The sequence below is a fragment of the Pongo abelii genome, chromosome 2, assembly GCF_028885655.2.
Source record: "Pongo abelii isolate AG06213 chromosome 2, NHGRI_mPonAbe1-v2.0_pri, whole genome shotgun sequence".
In the NCBI taxonomy this organism is placed as follows: domain Eukaryota; kingdom Metazoa; phylum Chordata; class Mammalia; order Primates; family Hominidae; genus Pongo; species Pongo abelii.
Genome location: NC_085928.1, coordinates 179,067,840 through 179,094,197, shown reverse-complemented (window position 1 = coordinate 179,094,197; position 26,358 = coordinate 179,067,840). Strand labels below are relative to the sequence as shown.

The following is a 26,358-nucleotide window of genomic DNA, read 5'->3' as shown; positions in this document are numbered from 1 at the left end:
TTAAGGAAATCTCTTTCCAGACTAGGTCCTCAAGAGGACCAATATACAGAGGAAGCATAAAAATGTTTTTCTTTTTCATTATTCAGAGGTTTCATTTACATACAGAAGCACCTATGTGTTTAATGTGAAGTAGACCAAACATCTACATGATTTACCATTTTTTTTTTAAAGGAAACTAGTTATTTAGATATTCTTTCCTTTAAAGTCTTGTAGCTGTCTTACTTTTACAAACCATTTTGATTGGTGGATATAACTCATTGCTTTAGGTTTGGTCGGTCTCACCCTGTTCTCACCTCTCTCTCCATCCTTTGGTAAGTCTCCTTTTGACCCCACATACACCCTTTGCCTGGATCAGAACCAGGGCTACCTACCTATAGACCCCCATCCACCTCAGACAAGGCCAGTTCTCATGTTTGAATAGATTCACAAAGCTTGGGTACTTATGGAGTAGTTCTCTGGACACAACAGCTTTACTCTAATACATCTTCATAGTGAAAACATATTGGTAATATAATCAGAGAGTCACTAAGACACAACTTACCTAAGTTGGCTTTTTAGATTTAAATGAGATCTGCCTTTCCACTTACAATTAATACAATTTATGTAAGTTGACTTTTTAGACTTAAATGAAATCTGCCTTTCCACTGATAGAATGATCTGGGCGAGTACTTTTGGATAATGTTTTGTATATGTAATTGTGTGTGTATTCTGTACCATAAGAAGGAACACAATTTTATTCAAACTCCTGGCCTGCCCTAACATGGTCTATGAGTAGAATAAAGTTCTCAGAAACCCAAGACATTATTAATCTTGTCATTTACACAAGGTGATAAGTCCTTTCATTTTTAAGTAGGCCCTTGACAGCTGGTATTTAGTAAGTAGAATAAGAGAAGTCTGCTGTTCACCCTGAATAAAAAGAAATGTGTCGATAAGAGATTATCTAATGCCTGATGTATATTTTGAAGAAATGAGTTACAGAAGAATGAGTGCCCCTCAGAGAATACAAAGTCAGAATTCACTTAAGGATCCTGCCAGCTCCCTTGTGGTTAATGAACGGCAACAAGACTCTACAGTGTTTTCAGTTGGAACAGGCATTGTTCTCGTTTGTGCTTTACCTTATAAAGTTTTAACTGCTTCCAGGACGATCATAGCTGATGTGGCACCCCGCGTTCGCTCTCCTTAGGTCCACGTGAATGATTATATCAGACTGCTGTGACACTAGAACAGCATTTTATTGTGAGCTTATTATGGGCTCAATTATTATTTTCTTTGGATTTTACTATGAAAAAAATCCACTTTCCTGCATCATTCGATTAGTACAATTTGTGCAAAACAGCAAGGTAGATTAGCTATGTATACTGCAAAAATGTAATCTGTTACCCTCTTTACACTTTTTAAAAATGTTTGTGTCTACTGTCAAGTAATTTGTTAATTTGCTCTTCCTTTACAATGGTATCTGTCCACATTTTGTACCACTTCTTTTGATGTTAAAGTTATTATTGGCTTTGGGCATTTTCTTTGCTTTGCTTTTAAGTCAAGTTCCACTTTTATACCAAAGTTATGCTCTGCTGTTTTAAGATGAATGCCAGCTGGCAATACCCAGAGACTGGCTTTGTGAACAGTGCCTAAGCTGACTTTGGGGGGATGTTGCCTGGCTGACAAGTTACTTCCTTCACCTGAAGATGAAACTCTTTCAAACATAGTTTGCCATTTGATTTTTACATCATAAAACAAACATCACCTCATCCCCTGCCCCTAATGAAGTTTCCTTCAAGTAACAATACCTAGGATGCAACACTGACATAACACTAGGATTTTTGTTAAGATTCACAAACTGCGTAAGTTGAAAGAGAGGGTGACCTGAAGTATTAAGTGTACATTTTAAGTAATTAGTGTTTGCATGTATATATCACCTTTCATTCAGGAAGATCGCAAAGCATCACACCCACAATAGACTGTAGCTATTTCTGGGAGGGCATATAAAAGTCATAAGAATGCTTTACAAGCCATCAAGGAGGATAATGTTTTGGTCAAGGACACAAGAGAAGCCTCCAGCCAAGTAAAATACCAAAGATGATCTTTTTAGCTTCTTTGTAATGTAATGATGGAACTCTTCCCAAAGGTTTGGAAACCATTCAAAATGATCATCAGTTTTTATACAGTCAGATGAAACGACCACATTAAAGACAGGTGGCTAATGGGTATTTTTGGGGCGTCTGTAGAGAGACCCTCAGAGGTTATTTAAGGAGACATCTTGCAAGGCTTTCAGGCTGGGTACACTGTAAGCTTCGTGTATAGTAATGTGCATCTTTATCAATTGCCCTATTTATGCAAACTAGAACTAACAATTCTCTCTCTGTTTTGTTTCATTCAATAAGTTATACTTGGTTTTCTCTTCATGTTACTGACAAAGAGATAAAGATGTGGAGAAGAAAAAATTTCCCCACCAAAGATATCTTGGTCTCGTGGAGTCATAGTTTTCATTTAGGAAGTGGATATAGCAAGACAGTACTTGATCTTTTTCAATTAATATTTTCTTGTCTTTAGACTGTGACCCTGAAGACAAATATGGGATACTTTTTCTTTGGAGAAACTAAGGGTGATTTGCTTTGGCAATGCGTAGCCATGATAAGGCTTCCATAGTGTTGAACAAATTTATGTTCAGTCATCAATCTCTGCTGAAGACACTTATCTTTACCTCTTATTAATTAGGCTCAGAATGTATAATAGGATCCTTCCTCCAGATACTCCTATTAAAATTTACATCATTCCTGAATTGGAGTTTCCCACATTAGTATGGATAGATCAGGGTCCAGACTATGTTTCCTATTGCATATATTGTATTTGTAGACTTGATGCCACCTCTCTGCAGTACCAAGACTGACAGATATGTCCATATGAAATGCTGACTTTGTTCAAACATGCAAACGGCTACCTACCTCCTCTCCTACCCACCCTCCAATTGCTGAAGTTCCATTCAGCTTTTCCTTGTCTTCAGACTAGTACATTGAATGAAGGTATAGAAAATAAAGCATTTAGGCCAAATGTTGGGAGCTGGAAGAGGAAGAAATCAACTGTTAACTTCAAAGTGAAAAGACACCAATAGCCAGAAAAGATTTTCTCTCAGTACAGATTTTGCTGGGAGTATATTTCTCTATTATTTCAATTATTACAACTTCCTGCATAGGTTGAAGGTCAGTCATAATTCACGCTCCTGTCATTTTTAGACATGCCAAATGCAGTCTATTAAGCATAAATAAAACTTCCAGTGTTTGATCAGGAAAAATAAACGGGGATTCATAACAATAAAGCCTTGTTCATCTTTTTAAAAGTAAATGTGTTTTCCTTCTTTCTTATTTTCCCCCTTGTGTGCAGAACTTTTCTGTCTCAACAATACAAACATAATACTTCAAATCAATCCACAGATAAAGAATCTGACAGATTCCAGATTTTTGTTCTCTAGTATAATAAACAAGACCCACCTGATTACCATTTGAAAAAACTAATGATAGAGGATTTGGTTGAATGCAGTCCTTCAAAGTATAAAACAGAGTTAGACTGAAAGTCTTTTATGGCATATTAACTTTCCTATCAAAGTGCTTATGAGTGTCTATGCCTGCTTTACTGCTGTCATCTTGGACTTAACCAAATAAAATGAATAATGATATATGATTAATTCTAATTCCAAGTATATATAATATAAATTTTATAAAACATAATATATAGTTACATATAACTTGTATGATATATAAGAATTAATCATGTGCCATGAAGCATTCATTCTTATTATATATAATTATATATATGAGATTGCTAATATGCAAATTTAAACATTTCTCCAAAACATATACTTTGCCATATTTATGTCAAATTATAAAATATATAATATATCTAAGCACATTTATATTTATAAATAACACCACATGAAAATGTACAATTTGGAAGTCTAAATTTGCTCAATCAATTTCATATCACCACTGTCTTTTATACTTAACTTAGCCTTGTGAGTATTAGCTGAATGGATATTCTCTTTGCATTTGGAACTGCTTTCAGGGTTTGATTAAAATAAATTAATTATAATAATTCTGTTTAGGACATTTAATTTCTATATATATGTATAATATTATAATTATACCTTAAGCTGTGGGTTTTACCAGTGGTAAAACTGAACAATTTTGGATTTCTAGTTTTACTTTTCAACTACTTGAATCATTTAGAATTTTAAATAAACATTTAGAAATTTCACTAGTGTGCTATTTGAACAAATTTTAAAAATAAAAGAACATGAAGAAATCTGTTACTAAAACATTTACTATAAAAACTTATCCTTATAAATTGAGGTATCCAGAGATCCAAATATAATATTCATACTTACAAAGGTATAAATATTGCTTTATAGAAAAATAAAAAGAGTCTAGCAAGATACTGGCAAAATTTAATTTTTTATGTGATAAAATGAAAAAACCATCTCAACTGGCAAAAGTTTCAGATGTATGGGAGTTAGGTTAGTTCATAACATGTTGTGCTTCTGGATTTTGGTATTAGCTACCAAATAGAAAGTTTTGGAGGAGTTAACACGGTTTTAAAATATTTATTATGACTTTTTTAAAAAATGGAATTTCCATATAATCTATTTTCTTAAACTATAAGGCCCCATTCTTCTTATCTTTCATCTTACATTGGGAAGAATTGAGTTTTTCCTTCTCATAGAACATTCTGAGAGAAAGAGCAAAAATAACAAATGAACAACCTTTTCGTATTAATTCAAAATTTTCTAAGTGTTGAAGATTTTTGAACCTCTCTTTATTTATTGGGGGTATATTCATTACAAAACTTCAGATCCAGGATATTTTTATTTTGAATCCAGAGAACTTTTTACATAAAACCCTGATAGGAGAAGAGACCCATTATTAACTCTTTTATGGAACTTAACAGATTAATTGACTCCCTTCCATTTTTCTCCAACACAAAAATGAGAGAGTTATATTAGTAGTGTCTCTGCTTCTGGCACATAACACAGATGGTGTGTAATTCACTGGACTGCAATATAGTCGAGATTTTGAGAATACAGATTTTAAAGACATTATAACTCTATTTTATAAGCATGGTCAAACATACTTATTATATACAAATATGTGAGAAAATCTATATAAATCACTCCTTTGTTGCATTTTTATTTGCTGGAAGATCTATTTTATAACATAAAAATATATTTTCTGAAAGGCCTGATTCCTCTAAGATGACATCCCATCATTTCCCCACTATATTGTTTCAGGGCTACAAATTGTCATTTTGTTTTGGTTTAAATTACTCCTGTCACTTCTCAAATGCCTGCTGGCATACCATTAATGTTATTAGAAAGTAAATTAAATTTATATGTAGACATCCCTAGATTCAAGGATTCAAATTATACTTTTGGGCCATTGTAATTAGAAGAGGAAAACGAAGTTGCTTAAGTGTCTCTAAAACCCTAAGGGATGAGAGGTAATGAAGATCAGGTGGTAGAAACACCTTGAGAAAAGGACTAGATTGGTAAGGGTGTGGCAAATGGAACTTCGAGGGACATTCTTATTGCTATATGGGGAAGCATGCCCAGAATCTGCCCTCATTATATCTGGCGCTTGCCAGTTCTTTTCAAACCTCAGTTTCATGAGCACCATAAAAACTCACTTAAAATTGAAAAGAACACCCTGAAGTTAAAATCCACTTTGCTTTTCTTTGCCTTTCATGGCTTGGAATGTCACCTTTTACCTCCAGTAAATAAAGCCAACATCAACACTCTTCCATGTCTTTTATTTTTTATGCACTCAATATTCTTCTCATGACAATCCGGACTCTTAAAGGGAAATTACAGTAGTAATCTATGTCTCGGCAAAGAGAATTGTCTTTATAATACATAGTTACAGTGTATCCATCAATTTCTTTTGTTTCTTAGACTGTTCACATTGGATTGAGTAAATCTAAAATGGAATTAAAAGAGACATGATTAATAGTGGACTACAAAGAAATAATGATATCATAATACTCTCTTAAAATGACCTGACATGTGTGTCTAAGTAGTATTCCCCAACAGAGACAATTGCACTGTTTTACTGTCTTGTAGGGTATTGTCTCTTTAACCTCACTATTTCCGAGAAGCCACCGAAAAGTTCTAATATGTCACAATTCAAATGTCAACATGTTGTTGGAAAGGAAGCTAATAAGTTAAACCTTTGAGAGATGCCAAAAAAAGAGGTGATTCAAACTATTCAGAGAAGTCCATTGTTTCCTAAGGGGAAATAGAACTCCAGAATGAAACAGGGTACTTATAAGTATTTAACTGGAAAGTTTAGGGGAAAAAAGCAAACTCACACATTATTTTATTATTATTTTAAATCTGGTAATCTTTAAAAAGAACTGTTCTCAGTGTACTTCCAAGGAAAAGAAAATGTGAACAGCTAGGGTTAATAGGATACAAAGTGCAAATAAATTATTTTTTTTTTATAGAAACAGCACATAATGAGGAGTAATTTTCCCAAGATAGTCTGGATTCTATCTGTGGACAAGTACAAAGAATCTTAGGTTATATTATATTATAGCAGCATTTTATGTTTAGCATTGTTTTCTATAAACCAGCTTCAGGTGGTTCAACTACTATTGAATGAAAAAAAATTATCTTATTTTGACAGGAAAGAAGCTAAGCAGAAAATACTCCTCATTAAGTTATTTTTCAAATTTAGCACAATTTTGTGCTCTGGTCTTGTTATAGAAAAAATAAACAATTGGACTTTAGAGCCACCTACTGGAATAAAGAGGCACGTACAAAGTCCTCATCTTTCCAAAATATAAATAGATAAATAAAATTAAAGTATGAGCAATTCTGCTGATCTTATAAGACATCAACTTATGCAGCTCTTCTTAATTTGAAATATCACGTGATCTTGCAAAAAACCATAGTTAACAGTAATATCTTCTAAGAATATATTCTTAGAATAAGATGGTGGTTGTTGTGTTGTTGTTTTGGTAGTTGTGTGTGTGTGTGTGTGTGTATGTGTGTTGCTCAGATATTTAGAATCTGGACTTTTTTGGGTTAATAAGATTGATTCTGGGCTGGGCGCAGTGGCTTACTTGTAATCCTAGGACTTTGAGAGGCCTAGATGGGCAGATTGCTTGAGCCTAGGAGTTCGAGACCAGCCAGGGTAACACAGTGAAATCCCATCTCTACCAAAAAATACAAAAATTAGCTGGGTGTGGTGTTGCATGCTATAGTCCCAGCTACTCAGGCGGCTGAGGTAGTAGGATCACCAGAGCCCAGGGAGGTTGAGGCTGCCATGAGCTGTGATCATGCCACTGTACCCCAGCCTGGGCAACAGAATGAGACCCTGTCTCAAAAAAAAAAAAAAAAAAAAAAGAAAAGAAAAAAAGAGATTGATTCTGTTTGTGGACATTCTTAGGAAGATTGGGAGAAAAGACTCATTGGCACTGTTAAAGAGAGAGAAGAATATATGAGGCAAAGGAATAATTTCCTTTTCAGAGTACTGTAGGGTTTTGCAAAGATACTGTGGTATAATATAATTGGTCTCATTTTCACCAGTTAATCATAGAACTTCATTCTTTCTTCTAAAACCTCTATCTGATTATGGGATTGTTTAATAAATAACCTTAGAATGAAATGAAAAACTAATGACATTTTTATGGTGGAGTGAATAGACATCTAAAGATTTTCATGCTTAAAAGCTTTTTTAAATGAAACAAAAAACAAAAAACAAAAAACCTGGTGCCTAGACAGGTAAGTTGGACAATGACTTGCCTAAGTCACCAAGCTGCTCAGGAGAAAGACAGTGGCTCTTGGAAATTTCAGGTCAGGGTTCTTTCCACACTTGCTCCACTGCTTTTCAGTCAGTCATTAACAGATTTATTAAATGCTTCCTCTCCTCAGCACTTTGCTAGAAAGCAAGGGGAATAAGTACCACCCCCACCATCCCAATAAATGAATCAATAAAACGCATCATGCCTACTTTCAAAGACAGAGAATCAGGAGCTGGGCCTGAGGGCAGGACCCTGGTATGGGAGCACTCTTCTGACTGGTGAGAGAGGGGTTAAGTTTTGAAAAACAAAATACTCTCCTTTGTTGTCATGATCCTTTATGTCATGTCCTTTCAACCTATTACCTTCCAAACACGTTGTTGAGAAGGCGCTACTTTTGCAAACTTGCTGAAGTGGGGAAGGTGCAAGGTAAGCTAGGCTACTGCTGGAGAATTCCAGGCAGGATTCAACTCTGTGAGTACGTGTGGTTTGCTAGGTTGCTTTGAGGATTCAGAGAAGGGAAAGTTCTTCGTTAAACATTACACAGGATATATGTGACGCAGCTAGCCTTGCATTAAGAAAATTTGATTTGTGAAGTAGGATTTGGAAAAGATTTGTGAACTGGCTTGAGAGTCACGGCTTTCCGTTTATCACCAGAGGGCTGGTTTTCAGTATATAAAACAGGAAATCACACTTCTTTTGATAAAAAATAAAAAGGAAAAGATGTTTGTTAAGGTGTTTGTACAGGTATCTTAGTGTATATCTTGCCCTTTGTTAATATATATACATCTCTCTCTTTCCTGATTCCATCCACCTTTATTTTGTCTTTAAAGATATTCTATAGAGTAGTTGCAGACATTGCGCCGGGAGAGGAGCTTCTGCTGTTCATGAAGAGCGAAGACTATCCCCATGAAACTATGGCGCCGGATATCCACGGTTAGTACCACTCACGCCACCCTCCTTATCATCTTATCATTGCGATTATAAAGTAGCATCGAAAGCGTCCATTGTTCCTGGTGTTTGTTAGTTTCCCTGGCTTTTCAATGTCAGTTTTAACAAGTTCCTTCTCTTGAAGCAGCTATTTTCTTGGTGTGACATCTGGCCACTATTACAGTGAAGCTGAAGTAAGCAGAGGTCTTCCTTAAAGTGGAGGTCAAAGGAATTTTGAGTATTTGCGCAGAACCTCACCTAGTTAAACCTTTTGTCAATGCATTAGTTTATGGTGAGAATCCTTTCACTGTGTAAGGGGTCTTTCAGGGAACTTGATTTTGGGCTTTCCTAAATCAAGGGGATGTTTCTGTCATCTAATGTTCTATTACTTGGAAAAGTGTTTCTACTGCAGGAAAATCTTAGCCAATATGACCATATGGGAGGGGTGTCAGGGAAGGGGCCTTGGGAAAAATGTATAGATGAAGAAATTATAGAGGCAGAGGAATTTTTATTTGCCAGAGGCCTATTCTAAATCAAAAGATAACAAAAAATAATGATAATCAGTAATGATACATGTTTAGGTCAGATAAAGGGAAAATTTTGCTTATATTGATTTGTGTCATTGAGATGGAAATTTAATATATATTTTTCTTCTTCCTCTTTCTGTGTCCTAGTATAATGTGATTTGGTTCAACATAATCTAGTGGCATCTTTAGAATATTTTGTAGTTGGAAGGTCTATTGGGAAGGATTACCCATTCCAACCCACCACAGAGTCAGGGATCACCATTCGTCATCCCTTTAGCATCCCAGATGGGAAAATCTCAGCTTTTGCTTTTATATCTCCAGGAAGCTGCCACTCTTGGCGGTTCACTTTACTTGAACAATTTTTCCTTTGGACTGCATTCTGCCTCTTTGTAGGTTATACAAGAGTAGTTGTATTTGCAGGGTGAGAGGGAGGGCTGGCGGCGGGGACGGGGGACACTTTTGGTACTCATTTTCCTCTTAGCAACTCTGACATGCAAATAGCTTTAGAAACCTAGAGTTCCCAATTAGCCTGGTAGAGTCTGAGCCTGAAGAGGGTGTCTGGCCCAGTGGGAAAGGGCTCTTGGGCAGCAAGGAGTTCTTAGATGATGAAGAACTGCAATCTGGGCTTTCTCTGGTGCAATGAATATTTCATCTGTAAATGTTAGACCTAAAAAGGTTTTCGAACAATTATTTTTATTTAATATTAATGATTAGGTGAATACTCCAAAAGTTCTAAATAGAAGTGACTGTTCTTTTAGGGCTGCCATTCATAAATTACTTTCCTTTACGACACTCTTGAACCCATCAGTTGCTTCTTGTTTTCAACATATCATGTTTACATCCATACATACACTACATATGTTACATATAATTCTTATAATATTTAAATGATGATTTGTATTTTATACTTCTAGGATTCAGCTCTTCCTAGGAAAGAAAATAAAACATATGTATTGCACACCTACTATATGATAGATATTATATACTCTCTCTGTATTGTCTCATTTACTCTTTTATGCATAGAACCTGTGGGAAAGAAATTATATCCATTTTACATATAGGAAAACTGAACCTAATTAAGGCTAAGTAAATTGTCCAAGAATGCATGGCTAGTAAGTGGTGGGGTCAGCATTCAACCCAAAACCTTTGCTGTCTCTGATACCTAGGCTTTTTCCATGCATTATGTGGCCTAGAGATTCTGTTTGGGTTCGGACTCCTGGCTGAGGTCCTGAATATAGATCTTAAACATATGAATAGTATTACAGACTATAGGAAAGTTTTCTCCTAACCAGCTAATGTCATTGAGAATCCTGTCTTTAGAGCCAAGTTGATTTTTTTAGAACACCTCCCTCTCTCGACCCTCTAAATCCAAAGACAAACTGTTGAATCCACATGGTAATTTCTTTACCTTTCTGTTACCACTGTTACTGGTTTAGTTTAAACTAAACCAGCATCTTATGTGGATTTCTGCAGCAGTGTCTCACTTGGTCTCTCTGCTTGACTTCTCATACTGAAACTGGGGAAAATTCTTCTAAAAACCAAGTCTGAATATATCCCTGCTTTCCAACTTTCAATGACTGTTTTCCTTCTTAGCATAGACTTACAAAGCCCCTGGTGAGCTGCACCCCCTCCAGCTTCATTTTCCACTCCTCCCTTACGTGTGCTCTGTGAACCTACCATACTTTACTACAGCTCTACCTTTCTGTGGATGTGCCATGTTCTTTTTTGCCTCCATCTCTTCCCATTTCCCGAAATGTGCCCCCTCCTTCCACTTCACCTGGCTGATTCTTACTCATTACAGAGCCTTTTCTGAACCTCTTTTCCCTAGATTTGATGGATTAGTCCTGTTTCTCTAGGCTCCTTTAGGCCCTATGCTTTCATCTGCCATAAAATACATCACAGTCTGTTTGTTCATATGTATATCCCCTTAAATTTCTTATATATTCATTCCCTAGCAAAATGCCTAACATTTTGTAGGTGACTAAAGTATTCCCCCCAAAACATTCAGTCAATGAACAATTGAAGAGTAACATCTTCCTTGGCCATAGGTCTATAAAAGAGGGATTATGTGTCATATTGTTTGCCGTGGGTATTTTTTAGCAATGGGAGCTGTTTTCAAGACTTCTGTGATTGTATCTCTGTGATCTGTGCGGAGTGTGGCTTTATGAGTGGGCTGAAAGCTATTCAAAAGACAAAAATAGAAACAATGCCATCACTATCTGACATTTTATAACCTTGTTATCTCTACACCCCACTACTACCATTTATTTATCTTATTGATTTAAAGTGCAAATTAATGGTATGTTTTCTATTTAACAAAGCTATGCCAATTAGCACTGACCCTGGGGTAACATAAATTAGCCTAGAAGGGTACTAAAAACATCCTGTGTCCCATTATTAGTGATGATGAATGTTAAACTATTTCCAAGTTTGCTGACATTAACCAGGCTTAAGCATGGCTCAGATACGGACTCTGTGTCCCATATTCTTTCCAGATAATATGGTACTGGCATAATGAGAAGTGTATGGAATAGAAATGGTTTCAAAACCTTATACAGCCACATAGCTCTATACTCTCTGACTGTTTACATTTGACTTCTCTGAACCTGAAATCCTCATCTGAAAACCAGGATAAAAATCTGACCTACAATTCCTCATAATCAGGTTTTAAGGAATGTCAGTAATCCACGTACAGGGTTGAGAAAAAATATGATGCTCAGTAAGTCGTATTTATTATTTTTAGGAATCTCTGGACCTGAAAAGGTTTAGTCAAAAAGTTTTACTGATCAGGAGGATATACTCTAGTCACAGCCATAGCTTATGTTATTGTTCCAGTCTCTGTCCTGGGTTCTTTACATATGATATTTCTAATCCACATTAAAATTGACATGATAGAAATGACAATCAAATAATACCTATTATGTCTTGTAAAATTTGGTAAGATTGGCTGGTTTGTGATGGCAATTCCTGACCACCCAATCCTAGTAACACCTGAATTGTTTTCACAGAAGAACGGCAATATCGCTGTGAAGACTGTGACCAGCTCTTTGAATCTAAGGCTGAACTAGCAGATCACCAAAAGTTTCCATGCAGTACTCCTCATTCAGCATTTTCAATGGTTGAAGAGGATTTTCAGCAAAAACTCGAAAGCGAGAATGATCTCCAAGAGATACACACGATCCAGGAGTGTAAGGAATGTGACCAAGTTTTTCCTGATTTGCAAAGGTTAGAAATGGCATGTTGTACCGTACAACTTGTGTATTTTTTCTGCAATGTTATGCTGAATTTTGAGGCTTTGTGCAGATAGAAAATTTGGAACTCCAATGAGCTGGACAAATGCACTCGTGACATGTTCAGAAATCATATTTGCCTGGATATTCTCATCTGTAAAACATTTACAGTGAAATTGGAATTAGTTATTTTGATGTCAGATGAAAAATAATGTTATATTATTATTAAGTAGTGTTATTAAAAACTGAAGGCTTAACTTTATAGTAAATTGTGATTTAGAGAAAATATAAAGAGTGCTGGAACAAATTAAAGTAATCATATGTCAAGAAACAATAAAGCTACCCCTAGGAACATTCAGATGATTTTTTAAAGGACTAGATCTGGTATTCACTTAATGACAGGTAAATGATCTTTTGATAGAGCAGTAATTTATGGATTTAATTTCAACAATTGATCTAAATTACATATATATAAAAGAATAAGAGAAGCATGTTTGATTTCCCAAAGTGTTGAATTTCCTAAAAGGGAAAAGAGAAACACAATAATGTAAATGAAGTAATTCTTTAACACTTATTTTTAACACAATGAAAATTATATTTTGGTGACATATTAACTTTTTATAGCCTTTTGAATTTCATTCTATAACTTTTTAAAATTGCTGATAACAACACTAGAACCTACTTTTTGAAAAGTATATACTAATTGTACTACAGAATGGTCTTTAAGATCAGAACAGTTTAGAACAGTTAATGGATTTTTTTGTTTGTTTCTACCTAATGATTTTTGCCTTGGTCCACAAATAATTTTAATAATTGTATTCACTATTTTGCTTTTAAGTCTGGAAATTATCCTTGAAACTTGTAATCAGAATTTTAAATGAACATCACATTATATTTAAATGGAAATGGTAGTATATCAAATGGCCTTACTCAAGAATGGGAATTACTCAGATTTTGTCTTCAACAGTCCAACTTCAGTTTACCCTTTTGTTTCCTTTCCTTCTTTCCTGGATCCTTTTCTTCCTCTCATTTTCACCTTATGTATAGCCCTACATCCTCTTCTCCTGGTTACGCCTCTTTTAGGAAAGGATTTCATCTAGTAGTTCATTTTAAGGCATAAATGACTAAAAGGCATTAAGCATAATCCTTTCTGTTGAGAAGACTGAATAGAAAGAATAAGTATCTAGCTTTGAAAATTTAGGACTAATTTAGGTATTAGAGAGTAAACGTTTTACGAAATAAGAGGGCTTTCCCAGAACCTTTTAAACTCACCTCTGCCACTTCATATAAATCTTCATAGAGAATAAATCAATTATATATGTTTAGTAAAGTGTGGATTTGTAATAAAAAAAGTCACAGCATGTCCCTTTAATATAATTGTGCCCAAATTTTAAAAAAATGAAGCTAATAAATACAAACGAGTAGGAAAAATATTTAAACTGTAAAGTAATATCTCTGGTGTCAGAAATGAAGTCTATTTCCTTCATTTATGTTATAAAAAATAATGAACGGCATTATAAAGCAAAAATTGACAAACTAAACACTAAAATGTAATTCTTACTTCCTACTAAGAGTGTACAGCAATACTCCTTGGGTGGAGAAAGCCTCTTAATCTGCCTAGCTGTAAGATTAAGCCTGAGTCAACTCTATCTAATGCTGAAACCAACTGTTAGCTTAGTTGATTCAGTCAAACATTTAGTAGAAAACAATAAGGAAATCTAATTATCTGTCATTGCATGAATTCTCAACATTTGTATTTTGGTACTCCAGCCATATGGATAAAGCATGTCACTATGCAATTGAATGCTAATCCTCCAACTGGTATTTTTGGTTATAAATTATATGATCTAGCCACATTCAGAACTTTTATTTTCTGAATATTTTTTCCTTTATTGAATGGTATGTTGTCACTGTATGCTTTAAATGACAAAAATTACTTTCTGGATTTGATCTGTTCTTCTGCTGTCTATCCTTTATGTAAAATCTTGAGAAAAGAATGCAAACAAAAAAATAGGAGCAAGAAAGAAACAAAGGTCGATGTGCAAAAGGTGAAAAGAACTGAAAAGAACTCAAAAGGCTGATCAAGGCTCTATAGATTGAGATAAAATTCCATGAAAAGCAGAGAAGTCTCACTGACTGACTGGATTGCTTCTATGTTTATGAAAGCAATGCACATTTACTTTTGTGAAAATGACTTGCTTTTTTGTGCTTTTTATTACTGATTAGCTGGAAGCTAATAATACTATGGAACAATATGGAGTTTCTGCCCGATTAGAAGCAAAGAAGGGAAAATTCCTTTTGCTTTGTTATCTTTTTACCCCTACATGTTCATAATACACTCTTAAAATTAAACCATATCCTTGAAATTAGGGGGAGGAATAAAACTCAACATATAGGCCAAGCTTTTGCCACTAGATTTCAGGGTTTATGATTTGATATATAGCATAGTAGAATATATATCACAAAATGGCTTGCCTGTATGGATTGCTAGGGACGGACAGTGAGAATTGCAATCTGTACAGTGATTTTGGAGGATGTGCCTGACTCATTTCAATGTTAACGACAGTTGTTGGTATCTCTGTCTTAACTTTTTTATTAACATTCCACTCTGTAACAAACAGAGGATTATACATTGTAGATAAAGGTAGGGCCTTTCTTATGACTCCACACACCTGTACTCTCCTAATACCTTTTGTTCACAGAGATATCACCACCTGTGCTCAGAATAGCATTTCCAACTCAATTGATTCATGGGGCAGGAAAAATGAGTTCTTGTGCCAGTATGAATAGAGTTGTGGGGAGGAAGCTGAGAAAGAGAAAATTAGGAAATGCATTCTAATTTATCAAGATATGAGAATGGGCACTTCATTTTATTACATATACTCCCAGTCACACAGTCTGTATGACCACTGGATAATTTATTCTGGGTGCACAAAGGTCTTAATTGGTACTGATATTTATAGTATTCATCACACAAAGAAATAAAAGAAAATAAAAGAATGCTTTCATGGTTGGTACTTTTTCTTTTCTAAATAACTTTTTTATTGTGGAGCACTTCAAATATACACAAAACTAGAGAGGGGACAGGGTTTTTAAAATCCCATATGTTCAGCTTTAATAATTATCACATGAAGCCAATCTTGTCACTATACCTGCTTTGAATTATTTGAAACAAATCCTGGACATTATATCATCTTATTCAAAAATAGTTCAGTACATGTTTATAGAAAGCAAGGACTCCTTAAAAACATAAATTCAATACCACATTAAAAATAATTTCTTAATATTATCAAATATTCAGTAAGAGCACAAATTTCCTCAGTTATCTCATAAAGTTTAGTGTTTTGTTTGAATAAAGATCAAAATAAAGTCCACATATAGCAATTGATCGACAAGTCTGTTATGACTATTTGAATCTAAAGGCTCCCCCAGAGGGCAGTCTATTTCTCTCTGTGTCTCTCTCTCTCTGTGTCTCTCTCTGTCTCTTTCTGTCTCTGTCTATCTCTCCACCACCTTCTTTCTCTTATTACAATTTATTTATAGAAAATTACAGAAGAAACTGAGTTGGATTCTGCTGTTTATATCATTGTGGTGTTAACATCTTTCTCTATCCCCTCTAATTTCCTGTAGACTTGTAGTTACATCCCAAGCCTTCGTTGGGATTTACGCTCAGTGTTTCACCAAGAAGATTTCATTGATGGTGCCGTTTATTTCTATCCGAAGTCACATAATGGATTGCCTAGATTCATTAATTCTTTAGGAGCTTCAAAACGAATGTATTTTAACTCTATCATTGTTTCACCATTTATTATCTGGATTAATTTCGCATAGAGAACCTTCCCTTCATAGCCTATTTGTTTACCCCGAAGGGCAGTTTACATAGGAAAAGCAGATACGTGCACAAATATTTTCCCTTTATTTACTAGTTTTAGGAATAATGATTTGGCTTTCCTGCGTCTTCCTTGGGAGACCAGTGAGGTTCTGTTTGTGTTTTGAGTATCATTATTGATAAAAGAGTTGCTGTTCTTATTGATGCTTCACTTGCCCCACCTTAGGTCGGTGGGCATCTCTTCAAGTTGGAACCCTAATTTTTTGGATATTATCTGTAAATTTCTTGCCTTTTGTCATAACAAGATGTTCAAGGGCCATCTTGTGAATTTCATAGTTCAGATTTGAAATAGGCTATTTTACCATGGAGCTCTGGTTACTTTATCTGGGGGTTGTATCCCAGTGTGTTATGTGTGTATGCATTTAATCAATAAAGGTGTTGCAAACATCTTCTATCACAGTAATCCATTATCTATAATACTTGCTTTTCATTATATTCATGCAGATTTCATATACAAATTTTAGAAAATGGGGGCAAACATTTGACGAGATAAAATACTTTAAACTTTAAAACAGAGAAACTATGCTTGTGAGAAACTTCTAATCATGTTTTTCTTTTAGGGGACTTAAATATTGCATCCACTTAAAATATTACACACTTTTTTGCTCCCCAATTCTTAGGTTTTATATATTATGTAATATATATATATAATATATATGTACACACACACACACACATATCCATGCATATATCCATGCATCAGTCCATCCATCCATCCATCTGTCCATCCTAGATTCACTAGAGATTATATACATTAGACAGAATACTTTTAAGCATTTTCTGTTTGAGTGTTTGTGTTTCAATTAAGTGAGTATTAAGCTCACTTGTGAGCTTAATACTCACTTAATTGACTACTCACTTAATTGAATACTCACTTAATTGTGAGCTTAATACTCACTTAATTGTGTTTCAATTAAGTGAGTATTAGCAATACGTGTTGCTGTTAGAATTGTGTAGTGAATCCAAAACTGGACAAATAGCTTGTTGTTCATCATGCTTTTAAATTGGCAGATAATCCCTGCCAGCTGTATCAGATTTATTTTCTAACAACAAGAACATATCTTCATATTGGTGACACAGTCCAGGAGACACAGTCCAGGAAACATAAAATGCACTTTTGTCTGTCACAAGCCTGTTTCTGCTCTTTCCTCCTTCTCAATTCAACTCCTTTTCCTTCTTATTTCTTTAATTACCAGTTGGATTAGCAATAAAATGATGTTCTGTTTATGAATGCATCCTTTGTCTTTTAAAATCTATTGTTCTCTTAACAGCCTGGAGAAACACATGCTGTCACATACTGAAGAGAGGGAATACAAGTGTGATCAGTGTCCCAAGGCATTTAACTGGAAGTCCAATTTAATTCGCCACCAGATGTCACATGACAGTGGAAAGCACTATGAATGTGAAAACTGTGCCAAGGTACAGTGAATTTGTAGGCTACTTGGCCTCTCTATGTCATCCTGCTCTCTCTTAATCCATCACTTGCTACGATATATAAAAACAAGCCTTCAGAGGGGAAACTATAAATATCTTGAGAAAAAGTACACTGAGTGTTGTATGCTAAAAGGCATTAGTAGAGTGTATAAAAACACTTAGTGGGTATCCTTTTATTTTTGTAAGGGAGGAAGTAAGGCTTAATGGTGAGTTCCAGAACTAGGTGTCAGACATCCTTGGTAAATTCCTGGTTCCGCTACTGATTTGCCAGTGTGGAGTTGTTTTACGGCCTTGTGGAGAATGAAAATTTTATCCAATTCACATTACTGATTTCTTTTAATAGCAATTTGTGAGGAAGTCACATAAAATTTCTGAATGCCTATTCAGAAAGAACGGGTGACTCTTACATTTGCAGATTTTTCCAACCAAGGGCTCACCATAAATTATGACTTGGTTCTAATTAAAATGTATAGAGCCTCTGTCAGTGCTGAACAACATAAGGATGATATGGAAGTACTCAGACCATAACTGTGAACTATGGTAAAAGTAATTCACTTCTTTTAATTTCATGTTTCTTAATTAACTCAAAGATGTCCTGGTGTCATTAAAGTTGCTTTCTATTTTCAAAACACATTTCCTAGCATTTTAATAGCTTTTTTTTTTTCATGCCAATGGAAATTTCTGTACCCCACCAGGTTACTGAGTAATCATTCTCCTGTGATTACCTTGTTCTATGCACATTAAAGTTTTGTATGTCTTTTTCTCATAAAAATTAAAGATACATTTGAAATTTCTTTAGGGGTATTTTGCTCTCAGATGTGTTGGGTGGCTTTTTTATTTTTGTTTTTAGTACAATGTCTAAAGGAATGGTTTTAGCTTGCTAGTAACTCACTGAAAGAGTGTTAGAATTTAACACCCTAGGGAAACTCTTTAAATAGATTTAAGGTATGTTAGTCAAAATCCTCCAAATTTTTGTACACAATGTGTCTTTATTTAAAGGGTGAAAATAGCACACCAGTTTTAATAATGGCATAACCAGCATTTTATTATTCAACTCAAGTCACTCTAAATGGCATCAAAAAGGCCTTGAATACGGCCTAATAGTGCCATTCATTATTTGGTTCAACTGATACCAGTGGATACACCATGCTAAGGATATAGGACAGAATAATTTACAGTTTCTACCCTAGAGGAGGGTAAATTTTGGAAATTAGAGGAGAGTACACTTTTGGTCTTTGGGGAAAAGAAAAACAAAACAAAGAAGCAAAATTTCTTCTTGAGTCATCCCGGGTCTTCTTTATTGTGCCCTTGAGTTAAGTTTCTTGATTAATCAGTACTCATTTCCTAGCAGGTTTTCACGGACCCTAGCAACCTTCAGCGGCACATTCGCTCTCAGCATGTCGGTGCCCGGGCCCATGCATGCCCGGAGTGTGGCAAAACGTTTGCCACTTCGTCGGGCCTCAAACAACACAAGCACATCCACAGCAGTGTGAAGCCCTTTATCTGTAAGTTTTCAACACTCCAGCCCTCCTTCCCACATCTGTCTCTTCCCCAAAAGGCACTGTGACCAGGAGAGTGGCTGCACACGGCCTTTAGAGGGTCACTGTGTTAGCTATTTATGGTCCAATCCAGTAGGGCTATTTATGATTACAAGTAAATCTTTTATAATCAGATCCATGGTATTTTGTCCTTGATTCCTGGGGTGTTTTCTTTCAGAAGAAATCAATAACAGGTAGAGAACAGAAAAATCATTAGATAATCAAAGGGAAACCTCCCCAGGTTGTAGGATTTAATCAGGACAATCAGATTTGTCTCATATTGTAAATGTTCATGGCTTTGTAAAGCAGCAAATAGCAGCCATCACTAAACAAGATGAAGTGATTAAAAACCTGTTCTGGATCAGAAAGAGCTGGAAGAACCCCACCTGGGAAGTAGGCTTACAGCTCTGTGTGCATGTATGTGAGTATATGTGTGTGGAGAGGGCAAGGGGGATGAAATGCTTTTTAATCTACCCGTTGTTGCCGATCACAAGCTGTCGGATCTGTAGTTCTCTGTTACTTGAAGAAAAGCAGAACATTTTCACTTAGATGCTGGACATGCTGTTTCTCTTACCCACTGCACCAAAGCAAGTTTATAGGCAGTGTGCTTTTAGGGGACATCTGATCTGACCACCTACTTAGAACATCCCTGTACAGAGCACTGTAGTAACATCCTTCAAATACAATAAAACTCAGCTCTCATTTGCTTTTTCTTCTCTCCGCCCACTTCTATTCTCTGTATTGTGCTCAAACATTTTATAAGTAAAATCAGTTGTTCTTAGTCTACCTGGGCAAAAATTCTGGGCTTCTTTTAATCCGTTGCTTGGCTGGGCATATAAATACAATGACTTATTGAGTTGTGCTACAAACTTCAAGACTGATTTTGGACCCAGATACACATAGAACTGGTTGAAGCATACTCAGCACTTGGCAAGACCTCTGACTTTGGTTTGTAATAGGTATATGAGACACTACTACAGGACCTGATGGAAAAAACTAATTTTCAGTGCCAACATGGAGATGCCAGAGACTGACTCCCCTTTGCCTTGACACAGCTTTCTTTTGTGTGTCCAAGCACCAAAAGAGCTTTTCTTTCCTTTTCCAGCTTACACTAGAGTCCTGTTTTGCTCATATGTTCTTCTGTTCCCCGGGTGAAGAGGACTAGCAGATAAACAAAAGGGTGCTCTCGTCTTCCTTGGGGAAGCTCTGTTGAAGGTCACGGGAAATAAAGCATTCAATAGAAATTTTAGACTTCTTGTCTCAAAAAGGCATTCCTGACTCTTAAGTCTTAATGCCCTGAAAATGTACTTGGAAGTACTACAGGCATACGATATTAAATAGTTCATTTATTTCTGATTCCTCAGAAATAAATTTTGGTAAGTTTTATTATGTTTTGATGCGAGAAAAAACTAGAATAAACCACAAGGAATTCTGATCACTCATTTAATACTTTCTCTGTTATTTAAAATAAAAGTCAGAAAATATAGACTTCTACTATCGAAGATTCTGGGATCTGGAATTTTAATTGTGTTGAAGACAAGTGTTTCACTTTAAAGTGCCATAGGGTGTCCCTCTCCAATCAGATTGCATAAAGTATTTCCCTTGAACGTATTTTCAGTAATTATTGGTAAATTTAAATAGCAGATGGCATTCTTCAAATTTAAAATCTGACAGAGAACCATGGAGTAATTATGAATAATAGCCATGTAATTTCAGAACAAAAGAGTTTAAAGATCAGGAAATGGTGTGGAGACTTGAGTGGAGGAGGTTCACCTAGGGCTGATATCTGTTTCTCACCAGAAGGCCACACACCACGATTTACCCCCACTGGTGTGTTTATGGCAACTGTCTCTTATTACAGTGTGCTGCCACGCTTGAGCCCAAAGTCACCAGTGCTAAGGTAATTACTCACTGCCTTTACAGAAACCTCCAGCTTTCCCAAATAGAAACCACATGCTCTAATAGGCTGAATATATTCAAAATGCCTCTTAATTTGTTTAATAAGTAGAAAAATGCAATGTTAACTGCTGGCTAATTCCTTATTACTGAGAAAATTACAGTAGAGTATAGACTTCAACATCAATTGAACCAGTTTACCTGGAAGCCTGGTAGTTTGTGGTATGCCAGGACAGGCCTTCAAGTGCCGAAAACAAAGCCTCTGCCTAAGAAAACATCCCAGATTCGATGTTCTTGAGCCCAGACACAGACAACACTCAGCCATGTAACAAAGGGTGCTACCAGAAAAGTCAGCTGAACTTCTGTTACTCCAATAGAGAGAAGCTCTTGATTTTTTTTTTAAAGCCATCTGATTGTAAGAAAGAAGGGTAGAGAGCAACATTTCCTTGCCAAAAAATGACAAGCCTTTGAAAAACTTACGTCTTGGTTGAATACTCATCAAGACATTTTTTCAATGCCTTTTAAGAGGTGTTGCTTCGTTACTTTTTATAATTCCAATAATAAAATGTTGTTATTGCTTGTAGCTAAATTATTCTAATATATCTAGTAAACATCTGATGTTTCTACCTTCTCCATTATTTGATTTTAATTAGTGTATCAAACAGTTTAAATTCAATGTATATTTATGGTGTATGGTTAAATTGTATATACTTTTAAAGCTGACTCTGGTCAATATATTCTGGTAAAATAATTTGAAAAGTTATCACCCACATCTTCTATTCCCATTAAAATGCATGTTACAGCCTCTGTAATGTTGTGATTCATCCCACAATTGAAGGCACCTTTAATATTACCAAACAGTTTGATATATGCAACAATACACTTTAACCTTTAGTAGTAAAAGAAAGAGATATACCCTCACTTGGTACTTCCTGTTTGGATGTATGTGGGATAATCCAAGTTCTGGGTGAGTTTTGCTTGAGTGAAAGTCTATAAAATCTCCTTGACATGAGTTTTTTTTTTTTAATTATTATTGCTTCGACTTAGAAGCACAATCATTCTGCACTTAAAGGCAGCCATCATATGAAAGCAATAACTGTTGCATTTTGTCTTCAATTTAATTTCTTAAAATAAATTTGCTTCAACAATTACCAACAAGGTACATCTTGTTTCTGCATGTATTGAACATGCACAGAAGTGTTAAAGTAAGCTCACACATAATGTGGCTCAATCCCATAAAGAAAAATAAAAAATATGATGCTCAGGGTACTGATACTGTAATCCCGCTGGACCGTGAAGTGAGTGAGGATTCTTACCTGGTAAAGGAGTTATTAAGGGTTACAAAGTTTGGTCTTAAAATATACTCGGCTATAGTGGCACATGTGTGAGGAGGGAGATTCTACTTTATTGGCAAATTCTTAGCAAAGAGGCATATTTCACAGCTGCATCCAATGCTGTGCCCTTCTTTCTGGATTAGAGCTTTCACAGTGCTCTCCCCTACTGACCATAGTTGGCTATAACACACAGAAGTCAAGCCTGAGATAACCAGTGTAGATATGACAACAAGTGGACATGTTTCCCAAGGACAGGGGTTTCATAAATGCAGGAAGGTTAGCACAACCACTGGTGTGAGGGGAAGTCAGAGGACGTGATCATAGTTCATGGGAACCAGCAATGCAGGATGGGCTACATTCAATTTAGTTTCCTTTGCAGGCTTAAAATAGAGCCATTGTAAATTATGTCAGTCTTTCTCAAATCATGAAAATGATTGTTAAAAAAAGTCTCAGAATACACAATGTGCATTGTTGTGTGGCTTTGATGTGTGAATGATGAGAGCATATGATATAATACCAATTAAATAATAGCAGGGCAGTCACAGGCTTTTTCCCCAAGGGGAGAGGCAATAAAGGTGAAGTTTCTGGTTGAGGATGTTTTATTTTGTTTTGGTGCCTACAAAATAGAATTTTTAAGTACTCTAAAATTTGAAAGGGGTTCTTGTTGTGTTTTGTACGTAATGCATTTTAAGACTTTAATTTTCAACATTATATTAGTATAATAATTGTGTGGAGAATCAATGCATGATGGAATTTAACTTTTCATAAATATTTAAATACACAAATATGCAAAATATTGCACAAGGGGGTGACAAAATATATATATATATCTATATATATGAAATATTTGTGCTGCCTCGAGACATTTGTCAGGTTGGTTGCCTTGCTTTGGAATCTAGTGAAATGGGGTTTTCTGTGTTTGGAGCACCCAGATTGGTGCCTCCAATGTCTTTTACTGGCTTCCTAATTGAAATTTTGAGTAAACCAATTGTGATATTTGCTAAATTCAGAAGCAATTGACATAAAGCCTGAGATTCTTTTTTGTTGTTTGCACACAGGTGAGGTCTGCCATAAATCCTATACTCAGTTTTCAAACCTTTGCCGTCATAAGCGCATGCATGCTGATTGCAGAACCCAAATCAAGTGCAAAGACTGTGGACAAATGTTCAGCACTACGTCTTCCTTAAATAAACACAGGAGGTTTTGTGAGGGCAAGAACCATTTTGCGGCAGGTGGATTTTTTGGCCAAGGCATTTCACTTCCTGGAACCCCAGCTATGGATAAAACGTCCATGGTTAATATGAGTCATGCCAACCCGGGCCTTGCTGACTATTTTGGCGCCAATAGGCATCCTGCTGGTCTTACCTTTCCAACAGCTCCTGGATTTTCTTTTAGCTTCCCTGGTCTGTTTCCTTCCGGCTTGTACCACAGGCCTCCTTTGATACCTGCTAGTTCTCCTGTTAAAGGACTACCAAGTACTGAACAGACAAACAAAAGTCAAAGTCCCCTCATGACACATCCTCAGATACTGCCAGCTACACAGGATATTTTGAAGGCACTATCTAAACACCCATCTGTAGGGGACAATAAGCCAGTGGAGCTCCAGCCCGAGAGGTCCTCTGAAGAGAGGCCCCTTGAGAAAATCAGTGACCAGTCAGAGAGTAGTGACCTTGATGATGTCAGTACACCAAGTGGCAGTGACCTGGAAACAACCTCGGGCTCTGATCTGGAAAGTGACATTGAAAGTGATAAAGAGAAATTTAAAGAAAATGGTAAAATGTTCAAAGACAAAGTAAGCCCTCTTCAGAATCTGGCTTCAATAAATAATAAGAAAGAATACAGCAATCATTCCATTTTCTCACCATCTTTAGAGGAGCAGACTGCGGTGTCAGGAGCTGTGAATGATTCTATAAAGGCTATTGCTTCTATTGCTGAAAAATACTTTGGTTCAACAGGACTGGTGGGGCTGCAAGACAAAAAAGTTGGAGCTTTACCTTACCCTTCCATGTTTCCCCTCCCATTTTTTCCAGCATTCTCTCAATCAATGTACCCATTTCCTGATAGAGACTTGAGATCGTTACCTTTGAAAATGGAACCCCAATCACCAGGTGAAGTAAAGAAACTGCAGAAGGGCAGCTCTGAGTCCCCCTTTGATCTCACCACTAAGCGAAAGGATGAGAAGCCCTTGACTCCAGTCCCCTCCAAGCCTCCAGTGACGACTGCCACAAGCCAAGACCAGCCCCTGGATCTAAGTATGGGCAGTAGGAGTAGAGCCAGTGGGACAAAGCTGACTGAGCCTCGAAAAAACCACGTGTTTGGGGAAAAAAAAGGAAGCAACATCGAATCAAGACCTGCTTCAGATGGTTCCTTGCAGCATGCAAGACCCACTCCTTTCTTTATGGACCCTATTTACAGGTAAGCGTGTATGGAAGATGACGAAATACGAGCAGATGTATGAAAGGTGGTATTTACACTGTAAAGTGATGGCTTTTTAACACATCATTTTTACTATTATTATAAAACAGAGTGAAGTTGTTTGATCTAGTGAATTCATTTTTTATTCTGAAAGTTGGATCATTCTGTTTGAACTTATTTTTGGATGTTTCTGAAGTTGGGGGTTTGGACTAGGCCTACAGAATTTTTTTCCCTTGACAATAAATTTATTTTTGAACACTTTTTTTGGAGTGGAAAATATGGGAAAGTCATATTTAAAGTAAATTGTCAAGTGGTGGAAGAATGAGGATCCTGAAGGATTAATGAAAATATGCAGGGTACTAAAATGGGTCAGGTTCTTTGGTATTGGGGGGGATATATAACAGCAAGAGTCCACTCTTTGTTAACCTACCAACACATCCTTAATAAGGGCTGGTCATACTGTTTCTAAATAAATCTCTCAGGAGCCCCCAAGTAAATGAAATATTAATCACAGAATATGTTTTGTATATAATATGAGTAGTTGGCTTAAAAAATGTCTTTGTTTAATAGCTTCATTATCCAGTTTCCTTTGATGTAGTAAAAAAAATCTTGGGGTGAAACACACAAGTTTAATAAAAGGCCTTTTTGGCAATATTCAGTAATATTCACCTGACCAAAGTGATTTAGTTTTAAAATACTAGTTTTCTTTAAATGGGTATGAATAATAATATGTTTGTTACGTATTTTGAATATTACAAACAGTTTCACACTTACTTTCTCATTCTAATCTTGAACATTGTCAAGAGTTCATGGAACATGTGGATAAATTTTTCTTGAACTTATCTAACATCGGAGTATTTTCATATTTTGCCTAATTCTCTTTTGTGAAGAGAAAATGTGCTATTATTTAATTCAACAATATTTATCAAGTTCATATTACTTAATAGGTACTAGAGCTGCAAGTTCTTCTCACTTAAAACTCTTCTATGTATATTATCTACAATGCGTTAACAAGGAAACACTGTCAGTATGGAAAGGACTACCTTCGTTTGAATATGATAAAGTAATATCAAAGGACAATACAAAATATCTCAGTGCTGTCAGTACCAAGTTTGGCTGCTTTTTAAAATGATTATATCTTAATTACTTTGGCAGTCCTGTTACTAGAGAAGGAAAAAAAAGAAAAACATGTCTTCCGTATTTTGTGTGTAGATTGTATGTCACACATTTCGGGTAAGGCCATATTTCCAACTCAATGATGTGTCTCAGTCCTTTGTTAAGATAATTTTTCAGACTTTCCTTTTTGTACCCTGTCAATAGCAACTGGCTTCCGATTGTTCCACATATCTCTTGCACTCATCCTCATCACCTGGTAGCATT

At 35.8% G+C, this 26,358-nt stretch overlaps 1 protein-coding gene across 13 annotated transcripts in view; it reads left to right on the top strand.

The window, feature by feature from the left end:
• MECOM (MDS1 and EVI1 complex locus) overlaps nt 1-26,358 on the top strand; it is a 582,105-nt gene that overhangs the window by 522,716 nt on the left and 33,031 nt on the right. For 5 of the 13 annotated variants that reach the window (XM_054552959.2, XM_054552961.2, XM_054552963.2 and 2 more), the window contains 5 exons: nt 8,619-8,721; nt 12,251-12,467; nt 17,633-17,780; nt 19,144-19,300; nt 23,622-24,978. In XM_054552959.2, the coding sequence (XP_054408934.1) occupies nt 8,619-8,721; nt 12,251-12,467; nt 17,633-17,780; nt 19,144-19,300; nt 23,622-24,978 (1,982 nt within the window). The remainder of the gene's footprint in view (nt 1-8,618; nt 8,722-12,250; nt 12,468-17,632; nt 17,781-19,143; nt 19,301-23,621; nt 24,979-26,358) is intronic. The other 8 variants (XM_054552962.2, XM_054552960.2, XM_054552964.2 and 5 more) reach the window with 3 other exon arrangements.